The sequence below is a fragment of the Tigriopus californicus genome, chromosome 10 (assembly GCF_007210705.1).
Source record: "Tigriopus californicus strain San Diego chromosome 10, Tcal_SD_v2.1, whole genome shotgun sequence".
In the NCBI taxonomy this organism is placed as follows: domain Eukaryota; kingdom Metazoa; phylum Arthropoda; class Copepoda; order Harpacticoida; family Harpacticidae; genus Tigriopus; species Tigriopus californicus.
This window is the reverse complement of record NC_081449.1, coordinates 3,468,502-3,482,420: the sequence shown is the minus strand read 5'-3', so window position 1 is coordinate 3,482,420 and position 13,919 is coordinate 3,468,502. Positions and strand designations below refer to the sequence as shown.

The window sequence follows — 13,919 nt, the reverse complement described above, 5'->3', positions numbered from 1 at the left end:
GAGGGATCCAATTCGCTTGATGGAACCACACACATTCTATTTCTGTGGATCACATATAGGTTGGGAACCAGATATTCGGCCGGGAGCTTGGCAGGCAAGCCAAGAACTTAATCATGCCGAAACGAGGAATATCTGAGATAGGCATATTTTTGTGACACACTCGTTTTACCTTGGCGAGAACTTGGCACAATCATGGAACACCGATGCGCAACCAAGGCCACGAGAGTCAGGAGACTGTTTCCATTCAGAAATCAGAACTATGCCGTTATCACTGAATCATGGTGAAATGCAACAGAGACGGATTCGACGAATTCACAACGAGGTTCGATTACTCCCACTCCCACGAAGAAAGCGATGATCACTTGAAAAGGCCCTACGAACACATGGGAGTGCGAAATCTTTCATACGAGGCTGATGATGTACTTCCAGACACCAACAGAGAAGGCCGTGAAACTGAATTAGGCCCCTCTTTCGATAATGTTACAACTTCATTTGGTTCAGGATTCCAAAGTGTTTCAGATTACGTATGTGGAGGCCGTGAAGAAAGGCCGAAGCAGGCCTGTTCAAATCAATTATTCATGGACATACAAGCAAGTAGGCTGAGACCAGCAACCAATCCATGAAGAAGCGTATTTCTCCCCACCAGAGTGGAAGACACATTAATCGATTCAAACGCGACATAAATTAAAGATACGGCTGGGCCTTCACACAACTCCGTTGCTCTTGAGGGAAGAAGGCCTCGCCAAGGAGGCGGACCTCTAGGCACACATTTTCATTGCCACCATTTCGGAGTGAAGGTCTTGCTTGTATTGATTTGACTTTCTCTGCTGGCAATCATATGGGGTGGCTTCATCTAAAATAGTCTTCTTAAGATGGTCAAGGTCATGAGCAATGGGCTCCTTGAGTGTCTTTATTGTCCCATTAGCTTTCTCCTCGCGTCCTTCGGTCCATGTTCCCTCGTTGGCTTCTTGGGTCAATAAATTGAATCTCAACTTGGAAGGGCGTCAAGAACGGCCTTCATTCCATTTGTATGCAACAAGTCGAGGGTGGCATTCCTTTTCGAACCTGGGGAACATTTCCTTACGTTGTTCCATGCAGTTGGATTCGCCCTACTCTCCAATTAGCCTAATATGTTTGCGCCAGGCCCAACTGGGAAGGAATTTCGAGCATATATTCATGTCCTCCCAATCTCCCTCGTGCACTTCGCTTTGGGAATGATCCTTGTTCCGCTTCCCCCCCCTCCCCTTTTTCCTGATCCTGATGAGACCGAGGCTCGTTGACAATTTATCCCAAAATGTCAGAGATAACTTCATTTGTCAAAGCCATCGTCCATACTTGGACACATCTTATATCCTAGCTGGCTTATTGGAACGACAAGCTCTGGCTCCTTCAACGATGGGCACTTGGCTAAGATCTCATTTTTCATATCTGTTAGCCCGTTGGGGACCATGGGCTCGGTTCTGATTTCGTTGGAGGGCATTCTTTCACGAAAGCCAAGGCCTAATTCTAAATCACCGGGCTTAAGTCTTGAAGTTATCATTGAGGCAAGAAGGATGACATTCTCTAAGGGAGTGTTACAGGGTTGTAAAATATTATCGTTTTTTTCCTTCCAGGATGTAGGCGTGGCTGAACGTCAGTAGACAGAACTAACTCTTGACGGTTTGGGCAGAACCGAGGAGCAAACTTGTAACTGGGCGGCAAAAGAGAATGAATATTTTGATGATACGTCTAATAAAAGTAATGTGATCACTTGCGTTTTTGAGGTAGCTTATATGATAAATGCATGTTTTTTTAGCTCCGTTTCATATTTGCTATGCCTCTCCTGGGCTTTTTCCGCCTTGGCTTCTGCTTCAGATGATGTCATCCGATATTTTCCTTCTCAAGGAAAAGTTTCTGGATATTTCATCTTCATATGTGGCTCAGGTGCTCCAAATTGGGGACTGGGTTCCAAGGCCAGGTCGAAATATTTTGCCAGTGTCCCTCTTTGTCTTATTTACTATGCCGGTGTTCTAGGGACCATTTCTGGGAATGAGTCCCCAGGGAATCCAGGAGAGGCATTGAGTCCATCTCTCTTAGTACCGAGTACTCTTAGCTCATTCGTCCGTCCATCAGTTAGAAAGCGTAAGAGAGAGAGAGGCTTCACAGAGCAAGTACTGTCGTATAATTGGCTTAGTTTCCATCCCAACCCCTCGTCAAGGCTAGTACTCTCTTTTTGTCAAGGAGTTCTTTTTTTTGAATTTCTTTCGTGAATCCTTCACTTTCAAGCTTACAATTCCACAGACGACGTCTTGAAATTCTTTATTGAGAAATGAAAAGATCATTCTTGCCCCTTTCTCCTTGCGTACTTTTTCTTAAAAGGGGAAGCCTTTGCCGTCGAAAGAAATGGAGCAAATGCAAAGAATATAAAACTCTTGGCAGGACAAACGAAAAAGGGGACTTCATCAATCTCTGCCCGAGCAGGCAATACTCAAGCTAGACGACCAAGAATTCCCGGTCTGAGCTTTGAATTGACATCCAATTTCTTACTTCAGTTTGCCTTTTCCCTAGAAAACGTATCCATCGTACATCCTCGTTAAATCTTCCAGATCCCGCAAGGTTGCGTGAACCTAACCTTGTGATCCTTTTCAGACCTTGAGAGTAGACGAATTTCAATTCAAAAACATCTCGTGTGGATGTTCGTCTTAGGGAGAGACATGTCATGTGCAGATATTCTGTTTTGGATCACGACTCATGTTTGGCACTTATTTCTTTTTCGACTTGCTGACTCGACTCAACGTTCCGCACCCCAAGTTCCCATTGAAGATTCTTCCACTTTCTTCGGAGCCTATGAGAGTATCCGACCAAGGTTCCACCAACATTGGAACATTGGATGCATGGCTATCAATGTTAAGAATAGGAAACTTGAACCAATACAAAAAATTACGGCTTGGTGCATTTATTTCGGATCCAACTTCAAGAAAGCTGGTTTTAAACAATTCCAAAGCAACGAGCCAGAGAGACTCGAGACAATCGCGAGGTTACGGAGCATAGAAAAGGTTGTTGCGGCTAAGGATTCCTTCTGCAGCCAAAACCAAGCAGTAAACAAGATTTAGATGAGATCTAATGTGTCATGAAGTGAGAGCCAAACATTACCCAGGACTGGAGATCAGATTTGTAGGTGGTTTTGCCAGAAGAAAAACATGAAGTTGGACTAAAAGATCCGCTATTTGCTTATGTTTATCTACACATTCTTGTTCGCAAAATTCAAAAGGAGTGCATTTGAAACGACAAAACTTGGCCCAAACATAGATGAGTCCATCGCAACATTTAATTCAGATTAAAAAGTTCTAAATGAACGCACGATTTCATGTTTTTGACTAAAATTCCCGATCAACCATGTATTCATGGGTTAGCCAGATCAGCCAACTCTAATTCGTTGGTCGATCAAATGATATATGTAAATAGAAGTTAACTAAAATGAATAATTTTCTCGTCTTGAACTGCTGTGATTCTAATCCCAGTAGCGGTAAGGAAGTCGCAACAGAAAAAATGTACCTTTTTCCGTCTTGAATTGCTGGGATCCTATTCCTAGTAGCGGTAAGGAAGAAAATATATTTGGATTATTTTTGATGAAATTTCCGTTAAATATTTGAACTCCTTGATTAGTCACACCGATCTAAACTTTTAATGCATCTTTAAATCATTTCTTGATCTGGAACCAATGACTTGCAATCACGTTTGAATCTTGCCTCTATTCAAGACTTGCCTATTTAGATATGGAACAAGCAAAGGCAATGGGAATGGAGCCAAGAAAAGGCGTGTGGAACAAGAGGTAATCTTTCATCATAATCGTTTTATGCTCTCATGCCTTGTTTGCTTTACGCATATATCTCAGTCAAGAAAATGGAAAAACGAGAGGGCACAAATGAGATGGAAATGAGAAGGAAGAGGAATGAATGAGTCTCTGAATTTAGGCATGATTGGTGAAGGCGTGCATCAAAATTAATCGCCTCAATCTACCCAATCCTGTTACTCAACCATAGCACTCCATCGGAAAAACATAAAATGCGCATCATCAATTCTCCTTCATCGGAGTGAGTCATTTCTTGGGAGAAAAGACAGGGTTTTTTTTTGTAATCTTGCATCAAAGAGGTTCTTGTCTCGCAAAGAAGATAAAGTCGCCTTTTGCATCGTTCCGACTGTCCAATCCCTAATTCCAAGACCCTTTTTGCAATCTAGATAGTGTACTTCTTGAGTGATATGTCATAAATCTTAGTGGAACCTGAGGTAGCATGTGAGTAAAATTGATTTTTTCGACCGCAAAACGCAAAGATTGGTATATGTTGGTGGACCAACCTCATCAGCCTCGAGACAGATATAAGTGTAGTAGGAAAATCGCTATTTTTTGAAGACGCTTTTTGAACTGGGTAGAGAACGGCAAACTCAAAAAATAATTACAGATTTCAAATACCAGTTCGTGATATCACACGATGTCAAGTACATTAAATCCACGATCAAATGCTTGCCGCTCCACTTGCAAGAAAATCAATATGGCAATCCTCCGTCGATTATGAAACTTCCTTTGAGCTAAAGTTAGCAACATTCTACATTTTTCCAATCATTTTGTACTTTATGAGTTTGCTTTGGCCATTTAATGGGACCTCGGTTATGAAGTTCTCACAACATACAGCATATCCGGGTGATGAGCCACACATTATGTCTTCACAAAGCACCTAAAAATAGCGGAAACTTCATTTAATATTCATAAGTTGGCATTAACTACTACAATGTTAAATCAATCGTGATGAACGTCATGTTTTCCGTCCCCTTGGTCTTTCTATGCAAAGAAAGCCTGATACAACACGTTTTAAAGTTGTACAAAATTGTAATACTTTGGTGCGTTGGTTGGATTCAGTCAAAAAACATACTTTCTCTTCCAAGTTGTACCAGAAACTGTGAGATATATATATATATATTTCGCATCTTCGATCGCATCCGAAGGAGTCCAATTGACCAAAGAGGAAGATATATCTCTTTTTATGAGAATGCAATACAAGAAATTGGGATACACTCACGAGGATCTTCCCCTCTATTCTTGTATTGCTTATCTCTATGGATCCGAACTATCTTCTTCGATCTATCCTCATCTACGTACGCCCCAATCTTTCCCATGATCATACCGCTACATTTGGAGGCTAATTTTCCCATCTCCAGCCCCACAATGAAAGTCTGGCAATCCAATTAAGGCATCGGCCCAAGTACATCTACATGCTGAGAGACACTAACAGGGAAGAGAGGAGAGTTCAAGCTGGTTTTCCTTTAAACAAAACGTGAAAACAAAGAGGCATGTTTCAAAGCCGTAACGCCCAATGATTTCTCAGCACAGCCAAGGCAACCTTACGTAATAACGAAAATGCCACATGGCCATGCCAGATCTGAAAGCATGGTTTGTATGGTACCTTGCGACAAATTTTCAAGAGGATGTACGTATGTGTGTTTTTGGCCCTAGCATTGGTGCCGTCGTATCAGTTTGAGTAATGAACGAGTGCTTTGTCAGCAAAACAGGGAATGTTGCGCGAATGTGTCAGGTTTCTCTTTCTTTGGCCAAGGTTTTGCAAGATCCTTTGGACTTATTTTTCGTATTTCAAACAAGCTTACGTTCACAACAAGCTTGGACAAGCAGATCAATAAAAAGACACATTTGTCGCTTCTTCGGAAATGCACACAAAAGAAGCCCAACAAAGAGTCCAAAAGTCTTTTGGATACCGCGATGATGATCTGCTTTGAGACACGTATTATGCATACATTCAATCCTGTCATCATTACTCGAGCTTTTTACCCAAACAAAGATCATTTCCATTCATTATTGAGTCTACCAGGTCCAATGCTTCGAGCTCGTTACTCGACTCTGTCGTGTTTGTTTACTTCAGTATGGGAGTGTATCGAATATCGAGAAGGTAAATGGTGTGATAGTAATTATGTCACATGACCACTAACTACTCTGATTAGAGTCCACCACATCCCCTTGAGGAGACAATGGACTCCTTGCCTAAGCTTGACAACATTATAATGCACATGATGGAGGCGCAATCCCAATGTTGACCGAGTTCTAGCAGGCCGCCTTCTTATCGGGTTCTAAAAAGCCATGTAGGTTGCATAAACACTCTCCATCGATCCGATCAACAACGACAACAACCATCCACCCACAACCATGGAGAAGGCAACTAGGATTGAAATTCGTTCACCAGAGAATCTCCAATGTGACACCCACCTGTTTTTTTGGAACTCGTTTCAAGTAGAGATCACAAGACTCTTATGAGAAATGTGAAATAGGTCACGTCATATTGGATTTGAATGTCGTAGGGAATATTACAGCTTGGGATTCGGCCGTCATGCACTGTTAGAACAACCAATGGTTGGCCTGGCCAAGAGAGGATCTTCACCTTCACGAATTCTCGCTCTTCTGAATGGCCGGCCGTGAGAGACAGGTCTTGGCTACCTGTTACCACCTTGGCAGCTCCAATGCCAAGTTGATCATGATTCATACCTTAGGATTGTGCAGCCCTCTTACCTTGTTCTTGGAACTTATGGAGCACCCACACTTGAACACCTAGCAATCCTTCGTATTGAGGCACTTTTCACCAACGAATCATGATTGTGTCATGGCACTGTTTGAGCATTAATTGTGTATCTATCGGAAAAACACCGCTTCCTGGGAGATATTTCGTGTTCTTGCCTTGCAAGTGCATGTATTTGCGAGGGAACGTCAGGCACTGAGCCCTCTCTCCTGTCGGTGTCCATACATGGATCTGTAGTACATGGACACTAGCACTGTTTCAGATGAGGGCTGCTGTTGATTTTCTACTCTGTGAAGACGACAAAACGACCGGACTGAGGTTTCCGTTCCTCCATCCACTGTTTCACGAAGACTACCCTACTCTGTTCTAGAGCTCTACACAAGAGCATTCACAAGCACCCGCGCGGGTAGGTCAGGGGGCGCTTCCACACATCCACCAACAGGAATTGAGGACCACTGAAGAAGGCTACTATCCTAAAAGGAACCCCGAAGGAGAGAACCGGGCCCAGGACTGCGGGATGGTTGATAATAAGACCAAACTTAGAAAAAAAATGGCACTGACGAGAATGATAACCCGTAAGATTTTGGTCCTTCTCTGTATGATCTGGAAGCGACTATTAAGGTATCGTTTGTGATTATGTTTATGGCAAGGTTCGATTCAGACGAATGTAGGTGGAAGGTCATAAAATAAGTATAGGAGGCAACTTTGTCTTACACATTTGGTTTTGCAGATGGATCTAATCTGGGCAACCCTGACAATCGCCCTCGAATCAACGCGCCTCAAGCTTGCAGAACGACCACGAATGTGTGGAGATAGGCCTTGATTCCAACGGTTGGTAGTGGTAGCGGGGGCTCCGGTGTGTTTCTCTTTCTTGGCCATGCCACACCAAAACCGAAGATGAACCCAGCATGGAAGATGGGTTTCTTGGCTGGTTTTCCCGGTTGGGTCCCTTTTTGAGCCGGTACGGAACCACGGGGGCTTTTTGGACGACCAGGGGGAAGTCACTCAATAGTCAGATTGGTTGCTTGGTTCGAGCGAGGAAGACGAAGATCCCTTCAACAACGGAGACACACTCGTTCATTCGGCGAAGGCCGGGGAAAAGATGAGGGAAAGAATGTTGTCCGATGGTTGGCCCTTTTACTTGCCTTGGTTTAGCGTGGTTGTGACGTGTGTGTGTATGTCTGTGTGTGTGGGGGGGGGGCAAGGGGAGGAAATTTGCAACTTATTCCATTATTGAAGATGAGTACAATAGCGGCCATCTAAAAACTCAAAGAGAACGAACGAGAGAGAGAGAGTGGATTCCTTTTTTTTGTCTTGTACATCCGTTTTGGACTTATTGTTGTCCAGCGTCGTAAACGTGCATGCAACAATGGCAGCATTTGTATACGCCAGGCCGGAATGAAGATTGACAAATTCCAATGCATTGGCAAGCCGAGCATTCTTCAAGAGCAAAAGAAGAAACGACCCAAGGAGAAACTGTCTCTCTTCCTGAGATCTATCACTTCTCTGGCCTAGGTCACCTAACGGCATTGGTCACGACTCAAAACGACGACGATGATGATGACGACGACGAAGAGAACCAAGACAAAAGGTCATGGCCAAGTCTGATGTTTCCTTCATGGTCCTCAAAACGTTGAATGATATTCGGGTTGTTGGCCCTCATTATCGCATCACTTGGTTAATTAGGGAAATGACCTTTCAGGTTGGGCGTCTCATTGGATTGTTTTATGCAACCACCAGAGCTAAGTCACACTTCAGAGCACAAGTTCTTTAGAAACAGAGATGTAAAAGAATCACAGATGGGCATCGCTACTCGATTACGTGCCCTTCGAAACTTCAGCTTCGAGCATTGCTACCTTACATATGAGTATGTTATTGCCTTGTTTGTTGGGAGTTATATGTAGAGGGCAATTATTCAGTTTGGAAAGATAATTTTTTAGGCTATGTTAAGTTTTCAACTACTTTGGTCATTTTTGGGCAAAAACAACTATTTCATGAATTTGAACCATAAAATAGCCTAAAACCGAGGATTTGGGGGAAAATTGAAGATTTCTAGCCAGGTTTAAGGAAAATTTAGGTGAAATACGGGGAGGGTGTAAAAAAAAAACTTCGGGACAATGTTTGTCCCCGCTCAAAGATTTGTTTGCCATTAATCCTCAAGCTTTCATTAAGTGGAAGTGTTGAGCATATGTAGAAGTGCCATAATGGAAATGATCTAATTTTTGCCTCAAGGCGCTTGGCAACACTGCCATTTTTTTGCAACCAAAGCAATGTTCAAAAATGCAAGTGAGAGTAGCCTTGAGGTCAGAACTAAAGCTAAGGGCTTGCTGAAGACTGGCAAGAGGCCAAGAGAATTTTTTCAGCGTCAACCTGGTCACTCCTTCCTAAGGATCCGTGTATTGATTGATTGGCATGATAGGCAACTGAAGGTATATTTTACTGCTTCTTTTTACTATATCATATATTTTTTTGTATCCAATGCATTAGATTCTCACACAATTATGGTACTGATTTTATAGCCGCTCATCCACTTTGGACCTTGATTTCAGGATGCTTGCAAATAAGATTTTCACAAAGAAGTCGTGGGTATGAGGATACATTGAAATACATTTTTTCGTTGATGTAAAGGTAAGACTACATTTCTGAGCCCAATGGGCAAGAAGATAGTGAAACACAATAATCAAGTAATTTGTTGTGCTGAAAAGCATCATATTAATTTTTCAAAAAAAGCCAAGTTAAATACTTTTTCAAAAACTTGTTTTACGGTTATGGATCTTATTTTCACTAATGTTCAAAATTTCAAAAAACTATTTTGACCAAGACCACCAACTATTTTCCCGACCCCTACTTTAAGAACACGTGAATCACGTTATTTGAGTTGTGACGGTTCAATGCCCACCTCTGGAGAGCCTCAACCAATTGCCGACTGGTACATATGTCATCTCAATTTACGGCTGTTTTGTCTCATTTGCATGCAACGGAGATTGTGCTCCGTTTCCGTTTCACATACATTAGTATGAGAAGAGAATAGCAATGCCATGCTGTTGGTAGACATAACTTAAGTGGAGAGTAGGAACTAACACTATGGGAGTAACCATGGAAATAAAATATCGTTCATCAGTTCTTCATGTATTTTCTCAAGTAGGCCTGTTGGCCTTCCTTGAGTGCTTGATACGATATTTTCGGTCTTAATCGCATTATGCAGTTAGTTTAAAGGAATGCTCAAATGTATGCCTTAATAATGAAAATTCGAAATTGCGCATTTACGCACTCCCCAGCTTACGCTTACCAATTTGCAAAGAAACCCATCACCAACAGTGATCTGAGTATAATTGAGGTATAAACTACTTCCATTTCATATTCAATTGTTTGGGAGTTTTTCGAGTTTTGGAATCTGATTAAGACGCCAGAAATGGTTAGCAAATATTTACTTCGTCTGATATTGGATCAAAGGCAGGAAGAAAATGAAGAAAACTAATGAACACGCCCTCGGCACAAAATATTTATATTCGGTTTTTGCTCTTAGATCACAAGAACCCTCAGTTTATTAATTGTTGAAGGTTTTCATTATGTTGAGATTTTTTATCTACCAAATCTTTGTCGAAGCAAATCAACGTAATTGAACATAGGAAGGCTCCCCAAAATTGCCGGCGTTGTCTCATTCCGACTGAATATCTCCATTTGAGCGTATTGGAGGGTTTACGACGACAAAAAAGGCTGCCCGCCCCAACATATTTACTGTCCTTGCGAAAGAGTGGGAAGGATTCCCAGCTCGTTCGGCGATGACAAATGACATGGGTATTGTCAACAACAATAACACTGTCAAGCATCAACAGTCCATTTGGAAGCGACTGTTTTATTGTTGTACTGAACCCAGGATGGACATAGATGTGGATGAACGCCATTTTACAGCCGAACAACCGTAAAAGCGAAAAAACAGGGATAAGATTTGATGTCCGGTCGTCGCTGAATCGACAAAGTATTGCTTAACTAGAGATGGTAAGAAGTCATTATTTGAGATAAACCGGGTCATGGTTAGGGTTGTACCGACTTTTTGGAGATAAATCGAGAGTAAGACTCGAGTTAATTAGTGATTTTTAAATGCCTCCATTTTGTTTTTGGTGAACTCTTTCCCAACAAGGCCACAAACGTACAAGCTATTTAGAAAGTTTGATTTTCATTGGGAATCCTTGAAATGATGAGGGCACCGATTTTTTTAAACTTGAATTATATTATGAATATAATACTTTGAAAACAGATCACTTTTCAAACGAACAACTCGCGAGTCAGTTTCTGGACTATCTTTTCATTTATGACTTGCCACAAAACGTTTATTAAGCAACCCAGTGACCTCCTTCTCCATCCTCTTAGAGTGGCTAGTTGGACAGCCTTACTTAGAAGCTAAGTCTAGCTTCCCAATGCCAACTATTAGTAAGGGGTACAAGAAAACAATGTTATTTTCTTGAACTTACTCATCGTTTTTAGTCTGTTGCACTCGCCTTGAAGTTATTTAACTCCGTGCTGTACATTTTCTATTACCTCAAATCTATTTTCCTGCTGATATTAATGGTCTCGAGTGAGTTCATGAGATATGGGATCTATTTTTGAAGCATTAAAATCTCAATCATAATGTATTCTTTTATTGAAAATACACCTTTGCTTCTTTTGGTTTGTTTTTTCACGGGCTTTTCTAACCGCTACAGGGAATGTAATCCCCAGTATTATTAAAATGAAAGGTTATAATTCGTCTATTTATTACCTGTGCACCTGTTCAGCAAAGCCTGATAACTGAGTTGTGCCAGAGGTAGACATCGAAATATTAGGCTAGTTTATTAAAGGAGGCTGATGATAAATTTGTCAGTTATAAGTAGAACTGGGAAAAAGGTAAAAAATCAGCAAAAAAGTAACTAAAGTGTAGAAAATGTGTCAAAACAGGTATTAAAATCAGCCATAAAAAAGGTCAAAAGGCGGTAAATTTTGCCAAATGAGGTAAAAAAGGTGTTAAATGTAAATTTTGGTCCAAAAGGCGATCAGATTTCTTCATTGTTTCTCATTTATTGATACAAACATTAATAAAAAAGAAATACAATTTTTGGTGCGATAAATACAACTGATAATCCATTTTCATTAAGATATGTAATTATAGCATCAGAATGAGCGATCTACTTCAAAGCTTACAAGAGAGCAAAACTTTAGGTTCCCTGATCAGCAGCAGTGACACCACTGGGTAAAGTGCCCCTATATCTTTCGTCTCTTTCAGACAGGGATTCTTAGCCAACAATCTATCGATCCATTTTTTTGGCTTGTTCATGGTTTTGCAAGTCAAAAACACGGTGACGGCAACCCAAAATATTTCGATCCCGCCAATATTTAGCAAGTGAGCATGAAAAAACCCCAAAAAGGAATTTTCCCTAAAAACGACGAGTAGGTAATTTTTCCTAAATTTGGCCGACAAAGGTTTGAGCCTAGGTTTTAGGTTTCAATCTTTTCCCTACGTCTACTTAGTTTTAAGGCAGACATTGGTTTTCTTTGCGAACATTTACGTTCAGATTTGTTAGTAAAGCCACCAATAGGTTCGTATTTGGTTTTTATACAACGTTTGAGCACGTCTGTTTTTTGTTCCGGACAGTTTCAGGGCCACAAAAAGCATCAAGTTCATTTGGATCCAAGCATGTCTGGCTTTTTGATTACTCCATTTTTTACTCCATCCACTATTTAACAGAATGGAAGCTTGAGAGGTTGAGCGGTACAAAAATGCACTCTCCGATGTTTTTCCAAACCCGTATGAGATCGAATCGTACAACATAACTTTTACTAAATCACAATTACTGAAATTATACGTTAAATCATTATCCTCGCAATAGCCCAACAACTTAGTAAAAATATTAATGACCCGTTATTATCTTTATTCTGTAGAAATGATTTCGAGAACTTAATTCCAAATATCTTCAAGTGTTCATTCACAGAACAATGTGGACCGCAAATGCAATAGCCGAGAGTGAATCTGATCCTCAGGGTAAATGTATTTTTCACCAAATTATCTTGACGGCTCGCTTCATTGCAAAGATCATTAATAGGAAAAGCTTTCGCCGTTTGAGGACAAATTTGAGGTTATCTAAACGGTCATAAATTCCGTCACATGTTATTCCATTGACTATCAGGGTAATAACGAATATGGCAGAAGATAAGGCAAGAAAGAAAGGCAAGGAACAAGGAATGTGATTTTATTTATATTCCTAAAATATATATCTAGCTTTTTGCGTATTCCTAGGGAATTCAAGACTTCATGAAGATACCCCCAGAAAATGACTGAAGTAGATTGAAAATCTAGCCGCTACTTTGCCGGGTAATTTATGATTGATTGTGGTATTTTGGCGTATACAGTATCATCTCCTTTATCATCTCCTGTATCAGCCTGGGTATACCTATACGCAAACCCATAGAGTACTTAATTATTTACTATCATCTATGACTTAAAATTTTCAAGTTAGATGTAATCGTTCTTTCTTTGATGATTGAATCTTCAAGTTTTATAGTAATCCAATGTTGATCCAATTTACCAAAACAACTTGATTGCAGAATGATCTAATTTTGATCGAAGAGCCCTTTTCAATATTTCAGAGCTCCCCGCATTGACCGATTACGGTTTAATGATTGTCGTTTAGCTAACAATTCTTTTGTCATTGGTGGTCACTTGAAGCAATTCCACATCTTTTTAATTTTGTCAAATTCAAACCCACATTATCTTCACCACAAGTTCGTGAAACCTAAGGCTTGATCCATTAATTAGAGTTTGACGGTAATCCGTTATCTCAAATGATCGTTTCCGGGAAGCCAAAGGCATTTTAACCCAAACCCAACCGAAATTTAACCTCCCAAAATATCGGCCTTAAATTGATCAATTGAGTTTCAGTGAACGAAATCTAAGCGTGACCAAACTTGGCATTTTCCAAAATCGGCATCATAACTTTCCCCCTACACTCCTCTTTTCCACACTCTACCGCCAAAAGTGCCTAATTTTGTACACTGAGGAATGACGATTTCTTTTTGATAGTGGTGCCAACAACCACCGCTTCACGGCTCATCACTGACCTTGATTCCGAGTCATCTTCCCGAATGGTTTGAAGCAATTGTTGATGATGAAGATTCTGCATTTTAGTTGCGGGTCTTGGAGCACCTGTGTACTGATTGGAATTCTCGGCACACCCACTCATTCGCTTGTTGTCTTCCACTTCCGAAGGTCGATTCATATTGCGAATCGGTGGTGCCACTCCATCTAAATAAACGATCGATGGATCGCCCCCTCTGAAAGACGAGAATGAAGTCGGTTTTAATTCGGATACTATTCATGCTCGCAATTTC

The 13,919-nt window shown here is 40.9% G+C and overlaps 1 protein-coding gene and 1 long non-coding RNA gene across 2 annotated transcripts in view; both read right to left on the bottom strand.

The window, feature by feature from the left end:
* The window catches only part of LOC131888822 (ecotropic viral integration site 5 ortholog-like), a 43,104-nt gene that overhangs the window by 18,098 nt on the left and 11,087 nt on the right, over positions 1-13,919 (bottom strand). Inside the window, exon 3 of the mRNA XM_059237759.1 lies at positions 13,650-13,862. Coding sequence (XP_059093742.1) covers positions 13,650-13,862 — 213 coding nt within the window. The remainder of the gene's footprint in view (positions 1-13,649; positions 13,863-13,919) is intronic.
* LOC131888831 (uncharacterized) lies at positions 4,423-7,206 on the bottom strand. Its single transcript, XR_009374161.1, has 2 exons — positions 6,251-7,206; positions 4,423-4,712 (listed from the first exon to the last, which is right to left on the bottom strand). It is a non-coding gene; the product is annotated as an uncharacterized LOC131888831 (long non-coding RNA).